The 26,399-nt window shown below is 36.5% G+C and overlaps 1 protein-coding gene across 7 annotated transcripts in view; it reads left to right on the forward strand.

The window, feature by feature from the left end:
• ZEB1 (zinc finger E-box binding homeobox 1) overlaps positions 1-26,399 on the forward strand; it is a 200,340-nt gene that overhangs the window by 118,173 nt on the left and 55,768 nt on the right. For all 7 annotated transcript variants that reach the window (XM_045462973.1, XM_045462974.1, XM_045462976.1 and 4 more), the window contains one exon: positions 18,027-18,227. In XM_045462973.1, the coding sequence (XP_045318929.1) occupies positions 18,027-18,227 (201 nt within the window). The remainder of the gene's footprint in view (positions 1-18,026; positions 18,228-26,399) is intronic.

Below are 26,399 nucleotides of genomic sequence, written 5' to 3' on the forward strand. Positions count from 1 at the left end.
CTTATGGACAGTGTTCGACATGCAGTGAACAAAACCAAAAATAATCCTGGCTTCATGGAATCTATATTCTAGTGAGAGGAGACAATAAAAAATGAAATATTATGGCCGCTGGTGATAAATATTTTAAAAAGAAAGAAATCACAGGAGAGAGTGGCATGTGCTCTTGGTTGAAGGAGGTCTATAAATTTATTTTTTTAAGTTTGTTTATTTTGAGAGAGAGTGCACATGCAAGTCGGGGGAGGGGCAGAGAGAGAAAGGGAGAGAGAGAGTCCCAAGAAGTTGCACTGTCAGCACAGAGCCCCGCATAGGCTTGATCCCATGAACCGTGAGATCGTGATTTGAGCCAAAATCAAGAGTCTGTCGCTCAACTAACTGAGCCACCAGGCACCCCAGGAGGTCTATAAATTTAAATGGAGTGCACATAGAAGACCTCACTAATAAGCAGGTGAAATTGAGCCGTGCTCAAAGAACATTCCAGGTGGAATTACAAGAAGTACAAAAGCTTCAAGTCAAGAGGCCAGCATATGTGGACTGGAGTGAACAAGCATAAAGTAGAAGATGAGAGAGAATGAATGAGTGGGAGTTCACTCACGAAGGGCCTTTGGATTACAGCAAGGTGGGATGCCATTAGATGGTTTGACCAGAGGAATAACAGGATTTCTCTAATGTTTAAAAGGATTGTGCTGGCTGCTGTATTGATAACTGTCATAGGAAGGCAAAAGTGGAGGCAAGGAAACCTGATGAGAACCAATAGCAGCACTCTCAGTGAAAGGTGGTGGCTTAGAGCAGGGAGGTGGCGAGGAGTTAGTGGTAAGGGACCAGATGCTGAATAAATTTTAAGGCATTTCTCTCTAGATATGGGGTATGAGAAGAAGGGGGAAAAGGAGTCAAAAACTGACACTAAGAGTTTTAGTCTGAGCAACTGGAAGAGCAGAAGTGCTATTTACTGAAATAGAGAAAGCTGAGAGGGTCAAGAGTTGGGTTTGGGTATGGCAGGTTTGCCCAGACGTCCACGTGGAGATACCAGGTAGGCAGTTGGACTTACGTATCTGGAGTGCAGAGAAGTTTGGGCTGGGATATAGAGCAGAGAGTCATTAAATGACATTTAGAGCCATGAGACAGATTGAGGTCCAGGAGGTGGAGGAAAGAAATGTAAAGGCAGCAGTCAGTAAGTTAGGAAAATCAAGGGAGTGGAGAGAGATTGTGTTGAAAAGGAGAGATTTTATGTCAAATGGTGCTCATAGGTCACATAAGATGAGGATTGATCATTGTCATTGCCTTTCACAACGTAAAGGTCCTTCACAATCATGACAGGAGCAGTTTTGTGACTGGAGTGGATTTAAGAGAGAATAGGAAGAAACAAATTGGAGTCCAGTGTAAAGTAACTTTTTCAAAAAGCTTTGCAGTAAAAGGGCCTGAGGTGTAGAACTTGGAAAAGTGAGATTTGATCAGAATGGGGGGGTTTAGCCAGAATAGGGATTTTTAAGTGTGAGAAAGGCAGGAGGAGAGAGTTAAGAGTGTATGCAAGAAGTGACTATAACGGTATACTTTAATCCAAGTACGTATTTCTTTAATTAGTGAGGTTGAACATCTTACTACATGTTTATTGCCCATTCATTTTTTTGTGGGGGTGAATTTTCTTTGCATATTCTTACTGGATGTTTTATTTTTTCCTCATGGATATAATAATAAAAAAAATCAGTCTTTGGTAACATGTATTGCAAACATTTTTTACAGTTTGTCATTTGTCTTTTGACTTGAAATTTTTTCTATGTATAGTCATGAATTTTGTGTCATGCTAATAACAGCCTTACTTATTACAGGACTTGTAAAAGGATTTGCCTGTATTTTCTTCTATTACTTTTATGATTCCTTATTCTTTAGTTAAAATCTTTGATACACGTAGATTTCATTTTGGTTAAAGTTGTGAGGTGGAATCTGATTAGCAAGACTACCATAAGTCTGAGGGATCTATTTTTGGATTCTGTTTAAGTCCATTAATTTTCTGCCTATCCCTGTATTGGCACAAATCTGTTTCCATTTCTGTAGTTTCAAGATACATTTTCTCTCTGGTACGGCTTGTCCTGTTATCCTGCCACCACCATTATTGTCATTTCTCTGAATTTTCTTGAATATTCCTGGGCTTAATTTTTTAGGAAATAATAATAGTAACAATATGTATTGAGCACTTATGTGCAGTAGTACTGTATTAAGTTTCTTGAATATATAGTTATCTTTATCACTGTTACAACCCTATTTAGGGACACACTATTATTATCCCTACCTTAGAAAGAAGGAAACTGAGGCATGAGAAGATTCAGAAACATGCCCAAGGTGACATGGATAGTAATTGGTGAAGCTGTGATTTGTAGCAGGCAGTCTCATTCCAGAGATTGTTTTCCTACTTCTCCCTGTAAATGTTGGACTTATTTGGTCTAAATCATTTAGAATTGAAAATATTATGTTACTAGCTGGATCAGAATTGCATTGAATTTATAGATTATTTTAGGTAGAATTGACATCTTTATAATATAAAACCATTCTATCCAAATGCAAGGTATGTCTTTTTCATTTATTCAGATCTTCTTTTTTTAAGTTTTAATTTAAATCCGGTTAGTTAACACACAGTGTTGTATTAGTTTCAGGTGTATAATATAGTGATTCAGCACTTCCGTACATCACCCTGTACTCATCACAAGTGCACTCCTCAGTCCCCATCACCTATTTAATCCGTTCCCCTACTGTCTCCCCTCTGGTAACCATCACATTATTCTATATAATTAAGAGTCTGTTTCTTGGTTTGCCTCTCTCTTTTTCCCTTTGCTTGTTTGTTTCTTAAATTCCACATATGAGTGAAATCATATAGTATTTGTCTTTCTCTATTTTGCTTAGCATAATACTCTCTAGCTCCATCTATGTTGTTGCAAATGGCAAAATTTCATTCTTTTTTATGGCTGAATAATCCATTGTGTGTATGTGTGAGTATACACGTGCGTGTGCACACGCACACACATACCACGTCTTTTATCCATTCATCAGTCGTTGAACTCTTGGACTGCTTCCATAATTTGGCTATTGTAGGTAATACTGCTGTAAACATCAGGGTACATGTATCCCTTTGAATTTTTATAACCCTCAATAGAATGCTAAAATTTTCTTTATATAGTTCCTCCATGTTTCTTTTTTTGCCTTCATGGGTCATCTTGTGAGTTATTATTAATAGGATTTTTCCTTCTGTTATGTTTTTAGCAAGATATTATTGGTTTATTGGACAGCTATTGATTTTTTCTGTCAACTTTGTAATTAGTCATTTACCAAATTTTCTGTGCTATAGTTTTTTTCAGTGATTTTTCCAGAAACATCAAACTATCACCTGCAAAGAAAACTTTTGCTTTCTTTTTTTGCACTATTTGTGCTTTTCTTTGTGTTCTTTTTGAAAATTAGCATATTATTTTAAAATGCTGTCAGTAATTATGACAATAACATCTTTATCTTACAAATGTCTCTGATACATAATCATTTATCATAATACTGACTTCACTTTGATTTTTATAAAAATGTATCAGCAAGGAATAGTGAATTTTATCAAATATCTTTCATGGTCTTATAGGGATCATATTGTTTATCCTTTACTATGTAAAGATAGTGAACTATCTTATATACTTCCTAATGTTGAATAATGCTTGCTTTATTTAACTTCTAATGTACCACTGGATTTAGTATTTTATTTAGCATTTCTATATCAGGGATCACCAGTGAGACTGAGTCTATGAGAGAGAGAGAGAGAGAGAGAGAGAGAGAGAGAGAGAGTGTGTGTGTGTGTGTGTGTGTGTGTGTGTGTGTATGCATTCACATGCATGTATGTGTGCTCTTTCTCAGATTTTAGTTGACTGCTATTATGTTGGCTTCATAAAAAGAATTTAGGCTCTTTTCATTTTCCTCTCCTTGAGAAAAGCAACAGAATTATCAGTCCTTTGAGGAGCTGAAGAAATTCACCTGGGAAAACATCTGGCACTTTTTGGGTGGTTAGGAAGACTTTTGAGGTCTTCCTAAATTTATCTATGGTCTGTCTACCTTTGCCATCTCTTATATAATTGTATAAATTCTATAAAATAATAAATGTAGTTACAAACACTAACATTTGCCTTGGAAGTTTTTCATTCCAGTTCTTAAATGTATTTGCTTAGATTTGTACAAAATATTTGTAAATAAGTCTCTTAAATTCCTTTATAGCTATAATTACTTCTCTGATTGCATTAATATTGAAACTTTGTGCCTCTCAATTTTGTTCTATGATTAAGGGGGCTAGTGATTACCAATTTTATTGATTCTTCAGAGATCTGGCTTTTGGATTGATTTATCAGTTATATATCTTCTCTACTGGTTGACTCAATAATTTCTGCATTGGTATTTTTATTCAGTCTTCACACCTCACTTGGGTTTTGTCATCCTGCCTGTATTCCATAAGTAATAAGTTATATAAATTAAAAAGCATTCTTTTTATAAATGCATATTTTACCTGTGAAGGAAATACTAGTTATTGATAATTTTGAGTAAATTATTTTAGTTACATACTTTTAACACACACACACACACACACACACACACACACACACACACACACCACACACACACAAGAAGCACCTGTCCCTGGGACTGATTTTGGTTTGGTCTGCTAAGAACTTTGCTATTTAATTGTTTCATCTATCTCTTTGTGAGGTCTACTTACACTGGCTGAAATTAGCTCACTGAGTGAGTAGGAGCTTTGATAAGTCAGGGAAATAAGAAGGTAATTTGGGATGACTCTTTTGGGGGCATATAGACAGAGGACCATGGGAAAGAGGCCAGAATAAGAACTTAGCACCAGAGACAAATCCCAGGAATACTTAATATTAATGTGTAATAAGAGAGGAGAGAAAATAAGAACTAGGATTCTCTGCATGATGGCAGCCCTTTCCCCTGACTTTGCTTATCAGTTTTCATTCTATGAATAGCTTGTATCTGAAGGCATTGAAAACCACCAACCCTTTGCAGAGGTAAATGTCAGAATCACTGACTTTGGCTGGAGTTATGTTTTTAAAATATTTAGAGGGACACCTGGGTGACTCATTTGGTTAAGCATCTGACTCCTGATTTTGGCTCAAGTCATGATTTCATGGTTTGTGGGATTGAGCCCCTCATCAGGGCTCTGTGCTGACATCGTGGAGCTTGCTTGGGATTCTCTCTCTCCCTCTCTCTCTGTCCCTCCCTTCCACTTCCTCCCTCCCTCCCTCTCTCTCAAAATAAACATTTAAAAAATAAATCAATAAAAGACTTGTTACAGTTAGATAATGTACACATTGTATATTACATGTTACATTAAATATGCATATTACATCATAACCTTTATTCTGTAGTAAAATACATACACATTAATATTATCTATAAGTTAGGTCAAAAGCCAGATTAACAAATATTTACAATATACCTGGGTATATAGTATTTATAGAAACATAAGTTCCTCTTTCCTGTTGTAACATTATTTGTAGTTTTCTTTGATGTTGTGGATTGTCAAATGACCTCTCTTTTTCATTTTGTGTGCTTATTTGCCAGTTCTTTGGTTATCCCCACAGCTTTGTCATTTTCCTGACTTATTTCTTCACTGAGAAAAAAATATGGCCCCACATTCAATTCAACAAATAATTCTCTACCTACTATGTGGAAAGTCATGTGCCAGGAATCTCTTCAGGATAAGAAAAACATGTTGAGTGGTCTTGTTACGGTTTTGTCCCAACTGATATTAGAGACTAATGGAAATACTTGTTCAGTGTCTCTACCTTCATATTTCATAGCATTCTTGCCTAAATCATATTGTTCTCAGCATAGTGTTAACGTGTGAAAATACTCTATTACTTAACTGTAATTGATTACTCTTGAAAACATGACTCCAAACATATGTATTTTTCTAGGTGTTTCTTTTTTTTGTCTTTTTTTTTTTTTTTCAAGTTAGTTAACACACAGTGTATTAGCTTCAGGAATAGAACCCAGTGATTCATCTCTTACATATAACGCCCAGTGCTCATCCCAACAAGTGCCCTCCTTAATGCCCGTCACCCATTTAACCCACCCCTCCAGCAACCGTCAGTCTGTTCTCTGTATTTAAGAGTGTCTTATGGTTTTCCTCCCTCTCTTTTTTTCTCTTTTTTTAAAATATAATTTATTGTCAAATAGGCTAACACACAATGTGTAAAGCGTGCTCTTGGTTTGGGGGGTATATTCCTGTCCTTTATCGCTTACATACAACACCCAGCGCTCATTCCGACAAGTGCCCTCCTCAATGCCCATCACCCATTTTCTACGCCCCCCCACCATCAACCCTGTTTGTTCTCTGTATTTAAGAGTCTCTTATGGTTTGCCTCCCTCCCTCTCTGTAACTTTTTTTTTCCCCTTCCCTTCCACCCTGGTCTTCTGTTAAGTTTCTCAAGATCCACATATGAGTGAAAACATATGATATATTTCTCTGACTTATTTCACTTAGCATAATACTTTACAGTTTCATCCGCATTGCTGCAAATGGCAGGATTGCATTCTTTCTTTTTGCCAAGTAGTATTCCATTGTATATATAAACCGATCTTCTTTATCCATTCATCAGTTGATGGACATTTAGGCTCTTTCCATAATCCGGCTATTATTGAAAGCGCTGCTGTAAACATTGGGGTACGTGCCCCTATGAATCAACACTCCTGTATCCTTTGGATAAATTCCCAGTAGTGCTATTGCTGGGTCATAGGGTAGTTCTATTTTTAATTTTTTGAGGAATCTCTACACTATTTCTCCAGAGCGGCTGCACCAGTTTGCATTCCCACCAACAGTGCAAGAGGGTTCCTGTTGCTCCATATCCTTGCCAGCATCTGTTGTTTCCTGAGTTGTTCATTTTAGCCACTTGGACCAGTGTGAGGTGGTATCTCAGTGTGGTTTTGATTTGTTTTTCCCTGATGATGAGTGACATTGAGCATCTCTTCATGTGTCTGTTGGCCACCTGGATGTCTTCTTTGGAAAAGTGTCTTAATGTCCTCTGACCATTTCTTCACTGGATTGTTTTTCAGGTGTTTAATTTGGTCAGTTCTTTATAGATTTTGGATACTAACCCTTTATCCGATATGTCATTTACAAATATCTTTTCCCATTCCGTCGGTTGCCTTTTAGTTTTGCTGATTGTTTTCTTAGCAGTGCAGAAACTTTCCATCTTGATGAGGTCCCAATAGTTCAGTTTTGCTTTTAATTCCCTTGCCTTTGGAGATGTGTCAAGCAAGAAATTGCTACGGCTGAGGTCAAAGAAGTTGTTGCCTGTGTTCTCCTCTAGGGTTTTGATGGTTTCCTCTCTCACATTGAGGTCTTTCATCCATTTTGAGTCTATGTATGGTGTAAGAAAGTGGTCTAGTTTTATTCTTCTGCATGTTGCTGTCCAGTTCTCCCAGCACCATTTGCTAAAGAGACTTTTTTCCATTGGATACTCTTTCCTGCTTTGTCAAAGATTAGTTGGCCATACATTTGTGGGTCCAATTCTAGGGTCTCTATTCTATTCCATTGTTCTATGTGTCTGTTTTTGTGCCAATACCATACTGTCTTGATGATTACAGCTTTGTAGTAGAGAATGGAGTCTGGGATTGTGATACCTCCTGATTTGGTTTTCTTTTTCAATATTACTCTGGCTTTTCAGGGTCTTTTGTGGTTCCATACAAATTTTAGGATTGTTTGTTCTAGCTTTAAGATTTCCAGTGCAACTTTGATTGGGATTGCATTGAATGTGTATATTGTATTGACATTTTAACAATATTTGTTCTTGGAATTTATGAGCATGGAATGTTTTTCCATTTCTTTGTGTCTTCTTCAATTTCCTTCATAAGTTTTCTATAGTTTTCAGCATACAGATCTTTTACATCCTTAGTTAGGTTTATTCCTAGGTATTTTATGGTTCTTGGTTCAATCGTGAATGGGATAAATTTCTTGATTTCTCTTTCTGTTGTTTCATTATTGGTGTATAGAAATGCAACTGATTTCCATTCATTGATTTTGTACCCTGAGACTGCTGAATTTATGTATCAGTTCTAGCAGCCTTTTGGTGGAGTCTTTTGGGTTTTCCATGTAAAGTATCATGTTGTCTGTGAAAAGTGAAAGTTTGACTTCTTTGCCAATTTTAATGCCTTTTATTTCATTTTGTTGTCTGATTGCTGATGCTAGGACTTCCAACACTATGTTGAACAACAGTGGTGACAGTGGACATCCCTGTCATGTTCCTGATCTTGGGGGAAGGCTCTCGGTATTTCCCCATTGAGGATGATATTAGCTGTGGACTTTTCATAAATGGCTTTTATGATGTTTAGGTATGTTCCTCTATCCCGACTTTCTTGAGGATTTTTATAAAGAAAGGATGCTGTATTTTGTCAAATGCTTTTTCTGCATCTACTGACAGGATCATATGGTTCCTCTCCTTTTTTTTATTAATGTGATGTGTTACATTGATTGATTTGTGAATATTGAACCAGTCTTGCAGCCCAGGAATGAATCCCACTTGATCATGGTGAATAATTCTTTTTATATGCTGTTGAATCTGATTTGCTAGTATCTTGTTGAGAATCTTTGCCTCCATGTTCATCAGGGATATTGGTGTATAATTCTCCTTTTTTTTGTGGGGTCTCTGTCTGGTTTGGGAACCAAGGTAATGCTGGCTTCATAAAATGAGTCTAGAAGTTTTCCTTCCCTTTCTATTTTTTGAAACAGCTTACGAAGGATAGGTATTAACTCTGTTTTAAATGTCTGGGAGAATTCCCATGGGAAGCCATCTGGCCCAAGACTCTTATTTGTTGGGAGATTTTTGATAACTGATTCAATTTCTTCACTAGTTATGGGTATGTTCAAATTTTCTGTTTCTTCTCACTTGAGTTTTGGTAGTGTGTAGGTGTTTAGGAGTTTGTCCATTTCTTCCAGATTGTCCAGTTTGTTGGCATATAATTTTTCATAGTATTCTGTAATAATTGTTTGTATTTCTGAGGGATTGGTTGTGATAAGTCCCATTTTCATTCATGATTTTTTCTATTTGGGTCCTCTTTTCTTTTTGAGAAGTCTGGTAGGGGTTTATCAATTTTGTTTATTTCTTTATTTTTTTTTTTTCCAAAAAAACCAGCTCTTAGTTTCATTGATCTGTTCTACTGTTTTTTGGGGGGGAATTCTATATTGTTTATTTTTGCTCTGATCTTTATTATTTCCCTTCTTCTGTCCTTGGGATTTCTTTGCTATTCTGCTTCTAGTTCCTTTAGGTGTGCTGTTAGATTTTGTATTTGGGATTTTTCTTGTTTCTTGAAATAGGCCTGGATTGCAATGTATTTTCCTCTTAAGACTGCCTTTGCTGCATCCCAAAGGGTTTGGATTGTTATATTTTCATTCTCATTTGTTTCCATATATTTTTAAATTTATTCTTTAATTGCCTGGTTGACCCATTCATTCTTTAGTAGAATGTTCTTTAACCTCTATGCATTTGGAGGCTTTCCAACCATTTTCCTATAGTTGATTTCAAGTTTCATAGCATTGTGATCTGAAAATGTGCATGGTATGATCTCAATTCTTTTATATTTATTGAGAGCTGTTTTATGACCCAGTATATGGTCTGTCTTGGAGAATGTTCCTTGTGCACTTGAGAAGAATGTGTATTCTGCTGCTTTAGGACGAAAAGTTCTGAATATATCTGTTAAGTCCATCTGGTGCAGTGTATCATTCAGGGCCATTGTTTCTTTGTTGATTTTTTTGCCTAGATGATTTGTCCATTGTTGTAAGTGGAGTATTAAAGTCCCCTGAAGTTACCACATTCTTACCAATAAGATTGCTTATGTCTGTGATTAATTGTTTTATATATTTGGGTGCCTTCGAATTGGGTGCATAAACACTTATAATTGTTAGCCTTTCTTGATGGATAGACCCCATAATTATGATATAATGCCCTTCTTCATCTCTTGTTACAACCTTTAGTTTAAAATCAAGTTTGTCTGGTATAAGTATGACTACTCCATCTTTCTTTTGACTTCCAGTAGCATGATAGATGGTTCTCCATCCCCTCACTTTCAATCTGAAGGTGTCCTCAGGTCTACAGTGGGTCTCTTGTAGACAGCAAATAGATGGGTCTTGGTTTTTTTAATGCATTCTGATAACCTATGTCTTTTGATTGGAGCATTTAGACCATTTACATTCAGTATTATTGAAAGGTATGAATTTAGAGTCATTGTGTTAGCTGTAGGTTTCATGCTTGTAGTGATGTCTCTTGTCCTTTGTGGTCTTTACACCATTCCACTCACAGAGTCTCGCTTATGATCTCTTGTAGGGCCGGTTTAGTGGTGATGAACTCCTTCAGTTTTTGTTTGTATGGGAAAACCTGTATCTCTTCTGCTATTTTGAATGACAAGCTTGCTGGATAAAGGATTCTTGGCTGCATATTTTTCCTATTCAGCACATTGAATATTTCCTGCCACTCCCTTCTGGCCTGCCAAGTTTCAATATATAGGTCTGCTACTACCCTTATATGTCTACCCTTGTAGGTTAAGGCCCATTTTTCCCTAGCTGCTTTCAGAATTCTCTCTTTAGTTTTGTATCTTGCGAGATATGCCAGACATATCTTCTGATATGTCATGCAGAAGATCGATTCCTGTTATGTTTGAAGGGTGTTCTCTGTGCCTCCTGGATTTCAGTGTCTGTTTCCTTCCCCAGATAGGGGAAGTTCTCAGCTATGATTTTTTCAAGCACACCTGTGGCCCCTTTCTTCTTCTTCTTCTTCTGGAACTTCTGTGATACAGATGTTATTACGTTTCATTGAACCACTCAGCTCTCATTCTCCCCTCATGGTTTAGAATTTTTTTACTCTCTTTTTCTCGGCTTCCTCTTTTTCCATAATTTTATCTTCTAGTTCACTTATTCTCCCCCCGCCTCTTCAGTCTTCACTGTCACCACCTCTAGTTTTTGCATCTCATTTACAGCATTTTTTAATTCATCATGACTATTTTTTAGTTCCTTGATCTCTGTAGCAATAGATTCCCTGCGGTCTTCTATGCTTTTTTCAAGCCCAGTGATTAATCTTATGACTGTTATTCTAAATTCTTGTTCAGTTATATTGTTTATATCTGTTTTGATCAATTCTTTAGCTTTCATTTCTTCCTGGAATTTATTTTGAGGAGAAATCTGGTTGTTGTTTTTTTGTTTTGTTTTGTTTTTTTTTTTTTCATTTTTGCTAGTTTTCTGTCCCTTATGTGCTTTAAAAGCTTGTTATGTGCCCTGCACCTGTGAACACTACTATATTAAAGGTGGGTCATAACTGTCCAGGGCCTGGCCCTTCAGGAGGTGCTTTTTGGAGTGTGTTATTTGCTCTCTGTTGTTATGAGTCTCTTTGCTTTTATCTCCCTAAATAGTGATGCTTTAGACCCTCCACCAGGTGTGCTTTGATTTGTTCATTGAAGTAGCCCTGGAAAACTGTTAAACAAACAAACAAATAAAAATGAAGACAAAAACAAAAAACAACAAAGACAAGAAACAAAAACAAAAGCCATCAGCAGCAAAACAACAGGGTGGGGGCAGTGTTGATGGAAAAGGCCTTATCCCCTACAAAGAGAGAAATGACAGGGATGCGGGAAAAGAAAAGAAAATTGACCCGGCAGAGAAACTATGGCTTAAAACAGAGAGAGGAAAATAAAGAAGGAGATAGAGAATAAGTATAAAGAGAACAGATTAAATATGTCTGCTTAAACAAACCAAGAACCAGAATAACCAGACTCGAGGAGGGAAGAAATAAGAACGGAAAAGGAAGAGAAAAAAATATGCATATATAATAATTGTCCAAGAATTAAATCAGGAAATGCAAAACCGCTGGGTGCCTGGGAACCGGTGGCAGCACTGGTCTGGAAGAGGGGCTGTAGGGTTGGTTAGCGTCAATCTTGCTCTTGTAGATAGCAGTTACCAGGCCCGGAGGGGCGTGGATTGGTGTAGGTGGGTCCCGCCTCCACTGTGGGCCCGCTGTTCCCTGAAGCCCACCTTGATGGTGATGGGGAGAAAAATGGCAACACCCCAGTCTCTCCTCCATGGACAGGGTGTCCCAAACCTCTCTGTTCAGACTGTCCTCACAGTGCCACGGGGGCAAACGAGGTGGTTTGTACTGCTCCACCGACTCCCGCACCTCCCTGGCACTCGGCTGGGACTTAAACCCCGATGTCTTAAAGGGTCCCGCTCGAGCACCCCAGTTCCAGGGAAGTGCTGCTCCGCACCACCGATATATGGCCTCTGGCTGGCGGGCACAGGCAGTCTTTGCCCTTTAGACGGTTATATACCTTCTTCCTCTAGTACTCCAGGGAGGGGATCGCTTTCTCCCACTGCGGACTGTGCCTCTGAACTAGTTACTGATCCCGGGGCTGGCTCCCCTCCTCCCAAGGTGCACGAACAGGGCAGCTGACCTCCGTCCCGAGATAGCTCCGCAGTTAGAGATTGGATCTTTGTCCGTCCTGCTCCCTGGTTTTTCTCTTGTCTCGATAAAGTCCTACACTTCCCCAGCATCTCTTTCATTTCCCTTTGTCTTTCCTCAGAAGGGGATCCCTCCAGTCCATGCCTACGCAGCGCATTTTATCTCTCCTAGTTCACAATCATGCACCTATGGCCTGCCAGGTTATCTTCATGGGTCCCTGGAGACCTCTGTTTCACTCTGCAGCCCGTACTCTTGGAATTCAAAGTCCTTTGGCCTCAACACTGCTGTGTTGCAAGGACGAGGGAACTTCAGGTCCACTTACTTCTCCACCTTGTTGGATCTTCCTTTTTCTAGTTGTTTCTAAATTATGGCACTATGTTCGTCTGACATATATGGAACAATGTTAGAAGTACAGCAGTCTGTTATTTTTAAAATATTTGTCATGTCTTTTTCCTAAGAGAGATTTTATCTTTCTTTTCTACCATGCAGATGAGTATGTGTTTGATCAGAATGAGACATAGCTAAGCCTGTATTAATGGCATAGGATAAACAGAACTTTCTCTCCAGGGGGGAAAAAAAGCATTTTTATGCCTGAAAATATGTTGAAATATGGCCTTAGCCTGTGGCTTTCATCAACACATGCCACAATTATCACCTGACCAGAATCAAAGACCTGCAGGTTAAGTATGTCCCCTCCTCTTTTCTCTTTCCCTTCATCCCTCCTTCAGTGTCTTCCCCTGTGAGGCCCAACCTGCTGTTCAGAGCTACAGTAAACAGTGCTTGGTAGGGTTCTTATTTCTAAAGCATTTAGATGATCCAGCTCTTACCTTAATGACTGAAGTTGAGATTGTGTTGCTCTTTTTTGGAACTGTATTCATCTAATTTATTTAATTCTTTATTATAATTGTACGTTACTTAAGAAACATGTTTACATGGGAGTTTAATTAGTGCAGTTGATATGGTACTATATGCAGGCAAGTGCTAACAATAGTATGTTATGTGAAAGTCTTTAAAGGTTTGTTGACTATAATGATGATACTACCCTATGGTGTACTGTCTGTTATATTGCAATGAGATTCTAATGGTTAAAATTTCTTATTCATTTGAAAATGTTTTAGTGGCATTTTGCTAAGTATAGAATGCCAGGGCCCCAGCATAGGCTAGACACAAAACTACAAATTTAAGAATATTTATCATTTGTGCAACAATTTTCAGTCAGGAGCCTTTGTACATAGTAGTTAAAGTGTCTGAGCTGTGGAATCAGGCACACCAGGATTTGAGTCCAGCTCTATAACTTAATAGCTAAATAACCTCAAACAGGTTGTGCTACTCTGGGATGTTGTTGTTGTTGTTGTTGTTGTTGTTGTTGTTGTTTTGGTCTATAAAAGGGAGAGATGTAGCAATACCAACTTCTTAGGAATTGTAAAGATTGAGCATGAAGATGATGATGATGATGATGATGATGATAGCAGATACTTCTATAGTCTTTATTGTGTGCCAGACACTGATCTAAGCACAAAACATTTTTAAATCATTAGACCCTCACAACCACCTTATGCAGTGGATACTGTTATATCTGCATTAAATATTAGCAAGTAACACCAACAAAAACTACCACCAAGAAGTCACTGTGTCCTTGACCACATTCTAGTCACAACAGGAATGCATAGAATATATTCCCATTTTAATTTTTTTTAATTTTTATTTTTGAGAGAGAGTGTGTGAGCAGGGGAAAGTCAGAGAGAGAGAGAGAGAGAGAGAGAATCTGAAACAGGCTCCAGGCTCTGAGCTGTCAGCACAGAGCCTGAGGAGGGCCACGAACTCACAGACTGAGATCATGACCTGAGCTTAGTCAGATGGTTAACCTACTGAGCCACCCAGGAGCCCCCCCCCCAAGTATTACCATTTTTCTATAGAAATTTAAATTCATATTGTATATTGTTAATTATATTGAAAGATTTTAAAAACTGTTAACCTTTTCCAATCCCTTTATCTTTGTTTTCTTGAAATGTTATTATTTTAATTACAACTCAGAACTAAAAGGTGATAATCACCTGTTTGTTAAGAATATGCCGCCACACTTCAGGGGCGCCTGAGTGGCTCAGTTTGTTAAATGTCCAACTTGGGCTCAGGTCATAATCTCGTGGTTTGTGAGTTCAAGCCCCACGTGTCAGGCTCTGTGCTGACAGCTCGGAGCCTGGAGCCTGCTTTAGATTCTGTGACTCCCTTTCTCTCTCTGCCCCTCTCCCACTCATGCTCTGTCTCTCTGTCTCTCAAAAATAAATAAATGAAAACATTTTTTTTTTAATTTTTTTTCCAACATTTATTTATTTTTGGGACAGAGAGAGACAGAGCATTAACGGGGGAGGGGCAGAGAGAGAGGGAGACACAGAATCGGAAACAGGCTCCAGGCTCTGAGCCATCAGCCCAGAGCCCGACGCGGGGCTTGAACTCACAGACCGCGAGATCGTGACCTGGCTGAAGTCGGACGCTTAACCGACTGCGCCACCCAGGCGCCCCAATGAAAACATTTTTAAAAAATTTTTGAAAAAAGAACATGCCAAACTTTAGATAAACTATATTTTATTATATTTTTTAGCCAAATATTTAAAAGTATAGAGGAATGGAGATTGATGGACAGACAGTCGAGGTAACAAACACTTTCATTGGCTACTAGGATTTATCAGGGCCTGCATTATTCTTTATGCTTTTTGTGGCGAGGCTCTATTTTTAAAATTAATTCTGTAGATCAACAAAAGGATGGATCCAGAAACAAAGGGAAGCTTGCCTATTTTCTAAGTTACACCAATCAGTATAAACCATTTTCACTGCTTTTTCTCTCAGCTAAGTGACTATGAAGCAGAAGATAGTAAGAAGCCTTGGAAAATAGTTATTCGTCTTTTTTCCATCTTAGCCAATAAAATGTAGTGGGTTTTTTTTTTTTCAAATTCTATGCCACATATTCAAAACGTGCTTTGGGAAAATTCCCAAGATAAGTATAAACTACATGCAGTCTTTGTGGTTTGGGGTATTTGACTTACAATCTTCCATACCAAATGGCAGCTCATACTGGGGGGGCAAGAAGGAGTTTTGCTAGAGTCCTAGAAAGTGACAGGTGTTCTTGAAGAGTACTTAGGGCTACAGCCAACCCAGGCAGAATAAAACAGGGTGAAGAAACCCAAGTAAAAAGAACTTAGTGTGGCTCAGAGTAAAAGGAACTTAGTGAAACTATATAGCATGCAAGCAAATATTTGAACAAAAATGCATATATGTCTTAAAGACTAATTATAGGGTAATTTTCAAGCCCTAAATCCTCTAAATGTAAATGTATGGTTGGACAATCTACAGCTAACAAAATTGTAATGATAGAACTGTACTACAGTATTAAAACAAGAATAACACCAGTGGCCAACCAAAGACACTGAAGAATCACTAAACCTTCTCTTCACAAAACAGCATTTCAACTCTCCATGTCCAAGAATAGTGACAGCTTTGGAACAGCCTTTAAGAATCATTCCCTTTATCCCCACATACAGTTGCACAATTTACTTTCCTCATTGTGTGGCTGGAGTACAAGGAATTCCCCATGTTTCCGTATCTATTTAATACGTTTTCCCTTTGACTCAGCACTTCCATCTCTACTAATATATCTGACAAATGAATTTAAGGAATGGCCAATATAAAGATATATTTACAAGAAACTTTATTATGACATTGTCACTAATGCTTAATCATCACTTGGAAACATAAATTTTATCAGTATAGGTGATTGGTTAAATTCTGTCTGTACAATGAAATGAGAACAAGAGGAAAATGAGAAAGCCTCACATATACTTAAATAGAAGAATTTCCAAGATATGTTAAGTGACAATAAACGAGGTAGGGAACAGTATAATGTGATTCCATATGTGTGTATTTAAAGATGCATAACATACTTATATAGAGAATTTACATTAAATACATATGTGTATAAGGTGAGGTCAACATTTCAATTAAATAGGATAAAGTATATAAAGTGATTGTGTATCATGCCTATTTCATGCATAGATAAATTAATAAAATTTGCTGTTACTGTTATCTTTACAGTGAGTCAAGGAAGGAAAATTTGGGGGAGGGAGCTTTTACTAGTTTTACACGTTTATGTTATCTGAATTCTTGTGAACTGAACATGTATTACATTTATAATGAGATGAGAAAGTGGTTTGCTCTTGGGAAAAAGTTGGAAAAATGTGTTCACACTAAAGTATTAATAACACAACAAAACTTGATATATTTCTTCTGACAAGATACTGAAGAATTTCTAATGTGGGGGAAAGGGTAACTCTAGTACTCTTTGGAGCAGAGGTGTCTTCCTGAGATTTATAAAAGCAGTTTTGGAGATTTTTTCTTATTCATTCTCACCTTGAAATATGTATCCACTTCTGATTGTATTTCTTTCTTCTTGTTGTCAGGTGTGTGTGTGTGTGTATTTATATGAGAAGGGGGTATATATGCATATCATTTATACATTCAGGTTATTAACTTCTTTCAAGAATGGTTGGAAATTTTAAGGAAGAAACTGAAAGAATAACTGAAAGTAATTATTGCTTAGTTATCTAAACAAAGCAAAGATTTCTTTTTCTCCCTTCCAGTCTTTGCTTAGCAAATAAGAATCACCTTGCAAACAATTGAAAAGAGGCATTCCAGTGACCATACCCAATGTGGTACTAAATAATTTATCCCAGTAGAGTGATTATTACAAGGACTCTGAAGGAAAAATATTGACTATACTATATTATTTGTTTTAGAGAATTTTATTCTCAACCCTTACTTATGGTTCTATGAGCTGTGGTCATTCCAAATACTTACTTATCTTCATAATGTTGGTGTTAAATTTTACTGACATTCACTAAAGATATGGAAAGGGTGGCCATTTGAAAACTTTTGAATGTCAGTTATTTTTTTTCTAAAATTACAGACTTACATACAAACATTACTTGAATCATGCCTTATGCAGAATTTGGCTAAATTGATTTGGTAGATTCTTTCTGAATTCAGTGTGGGATTAATATGAAATGCATAGGCCCAATTGACAGCTTAAACATATCTTTCTTATGGTAAATTTGGTGATGGACTATTGACTTATTAGAAAAGATGAACTCTTTTCTTAATTTTAATGCCTTAAAGATTTGAGGCCCAAATTGTACATAAGGCGTATCACATAGGATAAACTCATTATGGCAGGAGAGAATACTTGATGTAGTGTTAGAGCCCAGTATATAGAACTGTACTGCTAGAGTTCAAATCCTGGCCCTACTTCTTCCTGGCTATATGATCTTGGACAAGGTACCTACCTTCCTAGGTCTTGGTTTCTATTTCTGGTTTCAGGGTTATAAGTAGTAGACAGCAGGTAGATACTGTTTCATAGCGTTGCTAGAAGGTTGTAAGAATAAATGAGTTACTATTTATAGAACACTTAAACGAAGTCCTTTTTAAAATTTCTTTTTACCGAGGTATGAAAACTGATTTTTATGCTAGTTGGTTTTGATTATTTGTTTCTTGTTTGTATTACAGTTACAAATTATAACACTGTGGTAGAAACAAATTCAGATTCGGATGATGAAGACAAACTCCATATTGTGGAAGAAGAAAGTATCACAGATGCAGCAGACTGTGAGGGTGGCGTGCCAGGAGATGACCAGCCCACAGACCAGACAGTGTTACCAGGGAGCAGCGAGAGAGAAGGCGATGCTAAGAGCTGCTGGGACGATGACGGTGGGTTTAATGTTTTGTGTAATATTCTGGCCTCTTGAGTCTTTAAAAAATATATCTTAACTGAAAAGATAACTTTGATGAAAAGTTTGAAATGATCTCTGAATTTGTCTATTAATTCAATATAAGGTATCCTCTTACTTACCAGAAAGAAGATCATGAAACAGAATAATAAAGCTATTCTGATTATTTGTACAATATAAATAATATATTGAGGTTTAGTAGTTTTTTTTTAACCAGAATCCAGCTTTCCATATACTGTGGATATAATTGAACCTACCTTTAATTTCATATGGTGACTTCAAATGAAGAATCTACTTAGAAACCTACAGATTGTATTTTGGTACAGTAAAATTATAACATGACTCAACCAAAATCCACAAAACAGATAAATCATGGGAGTATTTTTAGTGTTTGAAAGCTTCTCACTCTCCCTCCTCCTCCCTGTTCTTTTCCCCTCTTCCATTTCCCTGTATGTATCAGAATCCTGTAAGTACTGTGATTCGTTCATTTGCTGTAAATTTTTACTTAAGTAAAATTTTTACTTTTACTAAACTAAAGCATGGGTGAGTGGAAGGATTAGTGACAGTCACTCTAAGAGAGAGAGTCTCTCTGCTTAACTTACATTGAATATTTAACATTCTTCCTCATCTGTCAAATGAAGAAAGTGGACTATATAGTCTTTTCTTTCAGATCTAAAATTCCTCCTCTCTACTTTTCCTAATAAGCTAATTAAATTATTTACCCTGTCTTGCCAGGATTTAAACAACAGTTGTATAAAAACAGAAGAATGTGGAAATGGCACATGTTGTGAATTAGAGGGGTTGGAGATCAGGAATAGGGGCATTGGCAAAGGCAAAGAGCATGCAAGTGATCATATTCAAGGTCAGTCAGAGGAGAAGCCTCCCCGGCAAGAGTTCACATTTGGGGAGGTCATCTAAATAAGATATTAAAACCCAGGCAAGGCATTCTGGAGAAATGAGTCAGATTTGCAGGTCAAAGAGTCTGGATACTCTGGTGGAAGCTTAGATAAAATATGGATCTAATAGTAGCACAGAGGACCAGTAGTTAAGATTTCTACAACAGGATATATTTATAGCTGACAAAGAAATTTTTTTTGAAGTTTACTTATTTTCGAGAGAGACAGAGATAGCATGAGTGGGGGAAGGACATGGAGAGAGGGAGGGAAAGAATCTGAAGCAGGCTCTGAACTGTCAGCACAGAGCCTGATGCAGGGCTCCAGAGCCTGATGCAGGGCTTGAACTCATGAAACCGTGGGATCATGACCTGAGCCAAAACCAAGAATCAGAGGCTTAATCAACTGAGCCACCCAGGGGCCCCAGGAACTTTTGAAATCATGTAACCAGCCCCCTCATTTTATAGCATTAAGCAGATTCTACAAGAATAGGATTGCAAACTTGTATAAGACTGTCTCTGTATTGCTTATAGTTTAATGAGTGAGAAGGATAAATAAGTCACAAATTCATTACAGTTTGATGTAGGTATAAATTTAAAGTTCTGTGGAAACATTAAGCAGGAATGTTCAAATCAGAGAGAGGAAGATAAGTCCTAGAAGAATTTCCGAGTGAAGCAGTGCTGGTCTTGAGTTATAAAGGACAAGTAGAGGTTGATTTGGTAAAGGAGAAGGAAAAGAAGGTGTTTCAAAACAGAAGAAACAATATACATGGAGCCATAAAGGTTTGAACAAGTGGTGTTTGCAGAAAGTGAGGTCAGAGGCATAAACAAAGACTGTGAAGGGTGATGTGTGCTAAGTCAAGGAATTTGACCTTTACCCTAGAAGCTAGCTATGAGAACATCATTGATATGCAGTTTAGAAATAAGTCTGATAGCAATACGGAAAAGAATTTTGGAGGGAGAGAGTCTAGAGACCAGTAGCACCTTCAGTAAGGAGGCTATGAAAATGGAGGAAAGATGAGACTTTATAACTAAGGAAATGGCCCTTGGAATGCGATTGAAAGGGAGAGATTTAATAGGAATGTAGAAGGTATATAAGATTTGGCTTGTTCTGTGTGGAAGGTAACAGAAGGATTGACATCTCCTAGACTTCTGGAAAGTAAAACCCGGAGAAATTAAATTGCTGACTTATTATCACAGCTCATTAATAGCAAATCTGTTACTTCTTGTTAAACTATAATACTGAGCTCAGAACTTCTGGGAGCAAGGATTTCTTACATGTTTTGTGTCTGGGGCCAGAATTGATCCATTGGTATAGTTGATCCAAAGTGTTAATATGGAAACAAGAAACAAAAAAACAATGATTTTTCTGGAAAAGAGGGAGATAGAAGAATGAGATAGAGGGGGGGAAAGAAAGATGAAAAATCAATGAAGAGGTTTTGTGTCTGAAAATGTGTTGGGATAAGTTATTTGAACTAACTCTCTCACTGAAAATAACCAATGGTGCTAGATTTAAAATGAATACGTAAATCTTCTTGAAAACTTTAAAAGAGCTAACTGGAAAGTGAGACATTAACAGATCAAAATCTATGTGAAAACAGGAACCCATAGAGGTAATCAGAGCACTGCATAGAAGATTCCTTGGCCTCAAGGACATTTGCCTAACCAGGGTAATGTAAGATGTGGTTTCCAGGCTCTGAGAAGAAACAAAGCCTAGGACCACCTAAGAGTTTAATAGCCACGTTTAATAGCAGATCCTCCCCCAGGATGAATTATAGCAGATCCTCCCCCAGTATGAATTACATCTTGACAGTATGATGCACTATGGTGAGCTCAGAGTAAACCCTCCTTCCTCAGGAGTTCGCAAGCAAAACTGCCTTGGCCAGGGGTCCGGGGAATGCAGGATTGTCTCTGACAAGTAGTAACCCAGCTGTCCTACAACGATTTACAGCTTAAATTCACATTACTGTATAGCCTAATAAATCTCAAGCCATAACTGAATTTAAAGTAGATACTTTAAAGTATCTATGCTGATACTTCTAGGTGCCAAGAAGAAGCGAATTCAGATCTGTTGGAAGAACATACCTTTAAACTAGCACTATAGAAATCTTCCAAGTAAGTTACCAAGAAAACAGCAGCATGAGTGATAATTATCAGAAACAAAAGGAAGCAGAAACTCACCCATAAAGACTGTAATTAGTAGTGAGTTATCTGAAAGAGATTATAAAATGATTGTCATTTTTCAAGAAAAAAATAGACAAATTTGAAATTGCCTGCTCTGATAGAATAAAATATAACCAATAGATTTTAAGAAGAACCAAATGGAACTAAAAATGAAAAATTAGAATAATATAAATTCAGATTCAAAGCATGGATTTTAACAAAAAGTAAACAGAATTGAAGAAAGAATTAAAGAATTGGAAAATGGGGAAATTATACTAAATACAACTCAGAAATAAAGATAGAAACACACACACACACACACACACACACACACACACACACACACAGGATAAGAAACATGAAGAATAGAATGAGAAGGTCCAATATATATCTTAATTCTAGGAGAAGAGAGAATGAAATGGGAAGCAGCAATATTTGAAGAAATAATGGCTGAGACTTTTTCAGAGTTGGTGAAAGTCACAAGACCATAGACTCAAGAAGACCAGTAAATCTCAAGAAGTATAAATAAGCCTACCCCCTATTCACATTATGGTGAAATTGCAGAACATGTAAGACAAAAGAACACTCTTAAAAGTAATTTGAAAAAGTCAGATCGTATTTAAGAAAGTGGCAGTTAGGCTGACAGCTGAATTCCTAGTAACCACAACGGAAGCTGGGCAGTAAAATATGCCTGCCAATACTGAATTCTATACTTAGCAAAGATTTCTTTTATGAAAGGAGGTGAAATAAGGTAATGATTTCAGACAAGTTTGAAAACAGAAAATTTGTTATCAGTAGACCCTTATTAAGGCAAATTTTAAAGAATGTATTTTAGACATGAGGAAACAAATCCTTGATAGATCTGAGATGTAAGAACAGAGATTACAAATATATGGAAAAAATAGATAGACGCATAGTATTTCCTATGAAAATCCTTTAAAAAGTGGATGTGACTAAATTTCAGATGACATCAACTTTTAATGCTTGAAAGCATTATTATAGATAATAGGATCACTTTATAATAATGAAAGATTAAGCGAAATCACTTAACAGATGAGCATAGGGGAAGGGAAGGAAAAATAAGATAAAAACAGAAGGAGAGGAAAACCATAAAAGACTCTTAAATACAGAGAACATACTGAGGGTTGATGGGGATCGGGGGGTGGTGGAGTGGATTAAATGGGTGAACAGCATTAGGGAGGGCACTCTTCGGGATGAGCACTGGGTGTCATGTGTAAGAGATGAATCACTGGTTCTACTCCTGAATCCAAGACTACACTGCATGTTAACTAATTTGAAAATAAAAAATAATAATAAAGATTAAATTCCCTAATAAAATATTATTTTAAATGTGTTTGTACCTAATAATAAGCCCTCAAATATATAGAAAGGGAAATAGACATTGTGGAAGATTTAACACCTCAGTTGGTCATTGATAGAATAATTACACAAAACCAGTGAGGATATAGAAGATATGAAAATATACATAAGGTGTATAAACAATGTACTTAGTAATTGCAAAATATTTTTCAACTATATGGAATACTCATAAAAAATTTTTAGAGGAAAACTTAGAACCTTAAGTAAATACTTTAGAAAAGGTTCTGGCTAAAAGTTAATGGGTTAGGCATCTATTTTTAAGAACTTAGAAAAAAGAACAGCTAAAATATTTTCAAATGTAAAAACAAGAAAGTAATATAAAATTGAAAACAAACCTACAATGCAAAAGGTCAGCATAGGCAAAACTCTGTTCTTTGAAAACTATTAACAAACCTTTGACAAAATTGACAAGAAAAAAAAAGAGAATATACAAATAACCGAAATCAAGAATGAAAAACAGGACATTGACAAGGCAAAAGGGAGTATTGCAAACAACTGCATGCCAATAAATTTGAAAATATGGGCAAGATACTAATAATTCTAACCAAAACTGGCTGGGGAACAATTGGAAAACTGTGTTATAAAACCTCTGAAGAAATTGAAATAATGGTCAAAGGTATTCCCACAAAGAGGGAGTGAAGATCTGGAACAACCAAAACTTGTCATACATTGCTCATTGTAAGTGGTATGTCACTCTGGAACACAGTTTGGCACTTTATTATAAAATTAACCAACGTTGGGTTGTATGACCCAACGGTCCCACTCCTAGGTATTTTTCCTAGGGAAATCAAGACAGGTTTACACAAAAACTTGTACACTGGTGCCTAAAGAAGCTCTGTTTAAAGCTGCCAAAAACGGGAAACAACCCCTTGTCCTTCAGCAGGTGGAAGGATAAGGAAACTATTGTACATCCGTATAATAATGGTCTACTACTTAGCAATAAAAAAGGAACAAACTATTAATATAAGCAACAATTTGGAAGAATCTCTGAGTCATTATGCTGAGTGAAAGAAGCCAGTCTCAAAAGGTTACAGACTTGAAAAATGATGCCATCTATTTGACATTTTCAAAAAGACCAACTGTATGTTGGGTAACAAATCAGTGGTGCTAGGGGCTAGAGCATGGAGAGTGTGACTCTAAAGGGATAGTACTAGAGAATTTGGGGGGATGATGGAACAGTTCTGTATCCTGATTTTGGTGGTGGTTACATGAATCTATACATGTGTTAAAATTCATAGAACCATACACCAAAAGGAAAAAAAAAGATTAAAATTTTCTGTGTGATCATTTATATATGTGTGTATGTGTGTGTATTTGGATATATGATATATATTATGTATATATCATATATGTATATATTATAAAATTTATATGTTTTTTTTCTCTCCTGCAAAGAAAACTCTAGCCCAGGTGGCATCACTGGTAAGTTTTTCTAAACATTCAAGGGGATAGTAATTTCAGTTTTAGACCACTCTTCCAAAGCCTAGGGTAAATGGGAAGATTCCCCAACTCTTTAAATGAGGCTACCATAATCGTGATACCAAAATGAATTATAAGAAGGTAGAATTACAAAAAAAAAAAAAAAAAAAAGGTAGAATTACAGACTCACTCAGTTGTATACAGGCACAATAATTAAGCAAAATATTAGTTATTAGTTATACAATACATATGTATGTAAATGTGTGAGATGCAGTTCAAAAATACCGCAGTGAACAGACTTAATGAGAACAAATATTCTTCTCAACAGACAGAAAACAAAGTTAGTACGTATGAATTTAGTACGTACAAACGGATATCATAAAAGCTAGTAAACTAGGAAAAGAGGGTACTTCCTTGTTCTAATAAAGTATATTTCTATAAAATCTATCACAGACATTCTACTTAATGGCAAAATGTTGAAAACTTGTTTTGCAGTCAAGAACAAGGTAATGATTTCCACTATCACCACTCTTTCCACACTTTCCACCACATTTTCCATCAGCCTTATATGAGAATTGCTACCCAGTGCAATTAGATCAGAAAATAAATTAATAAAGATAAGGATTAGAAAGGCAAAAACACAAAACTTATTATTTACAGATGATATAATTGTGTATAAAAAAGGAATACAAATAGATTATTAGGACTAATAAGGGAATTTGATAAATTTTTAGATATCAACAATATACTGAATTCAAAGTCCTCTTCATACATCAGTAAGAACTATAAAATGAGAATAGTTGTGTTAAAACCACATATAAAAAATTATAAATTCTTATTAGAGGCATTAGCAAATATTTCAATAAATGGAGGTATAAATTCATGGGTTAGAAGACTCCACGGTTTTTTTAAGCTAAGATTTTTTTGGATTTCACTAGTTTTTCCATTAACATCCTCTTGTTGTTCAGGATCCACTCCTGCCTAACTAGTATTTAGTTATGTCTCTTTAGTCTCAGGAGAACAGCCTTTTACTGTTTCTCATGACCTTAAGGAGTACTGGTCAGGTGTTTGTAGCCCGTTTCTCAATTTAGGTTTGTCTGATATTTTTCTCATGATTATACTGAGGGTGTGGGATTTTGGCAAGAATAACACAATGGTAAAATACCCTTTTCATCACTTCATATCAGTGAGCAAATGATAGCCACAAGCCATCTCTTTGATTTTTTTTCCCTACTAATTTATAAACTTTATTTTTTGTTGTTTTCTTCTTTTTTTATTCAAATATAATTAACATACAATGTTATATTACTTTGAAGTGTACAATATAATGATTCAGCAATTCATTCTGTTTCTCAAGACATTACTGTGACATTTAACCTGGCCTGTAAGAAAGAGCCAGGAGGCTCATGAGCAAAATGAAGGAGGGAGAGATTAGTAGAAATGAAGCCAGCAGATTAATGGAATGCCAGAACATTTAAAGGTCTTGTAAGCTATTAGGAATACTTTTATTTTTATTGAAATGTGAAGGCATTAGAAGAATTTGAATAGAGTAGTGGTATAATTTTATTTTTATTTTAGAAGTATGACTTTGGCTGCTGTATTGAGGATAAACTATAGAAGGCAAGGGTAGGAGAAGGAAGACCAGTAAGGAGGTTATCACCATAATCTAAATTGGCAGTTTAAATTAGGAAGGTAGGAGTAAAGATTGTGAGAATGTATCAAATTCTGGTTATATTTTGAGTCTATAGGACTTACTGATGGACTAGATCAGGATTGAGAAGGAAAGAGGAGCTTAAGGTGATTCTGTGGTTTCCTCCATTTGATGGTTATGTTTGGAGGGGATCTAATTATCAGACGTTTATGACTCTTAATCTTGTTGGAACCAGTCCCTGTATCTGTTTTTTATTCTGATTCTGTCATTTGTCATGTCCATGTCCCTCCTGTCATTCAGAAATGTGTTTGAGTAGGGCCAAGAACAGACGTTGTGGCATGGCACTAACTTTCTTCTATTGTCACCATTCTATAAATCACCACTTTTTGAATAAATTTATTTGGTTATTTTTAATCCGTCAATGGTTTCAAAAATAAATATCATATGATATCATGTCTCCTAGTAATACTGTCAAAAATGGAGATGAGGCCAGTTTATATGACTTTTTTTCAGTGAACCCATTCTGGATGTTCATGATCATTTTTTTAAAACACACACACACACACACACACACACACACACACAGCCTTTATAATCTATTCTAGGAAACATTTGTAGGCTAGAAATCAAATATCTCTGATCTATAG

Source organism: Leopardus geoffroyi, chromosome B4 (assembly GCF_018350155.1).
Source record: "Leopardus geoffroyi isolate Oge1 chromosome B4, O.geoffroyi_Oge1_pat1.0, whole genome shotgun sequence".
In the NCBI taxonomy this organism is placed as follows: Eukaryota; Metazoa; Chordata; class Mammalia; order Carnivora; family Felidae; genus Leopardus; species Leopardus geoffroyi.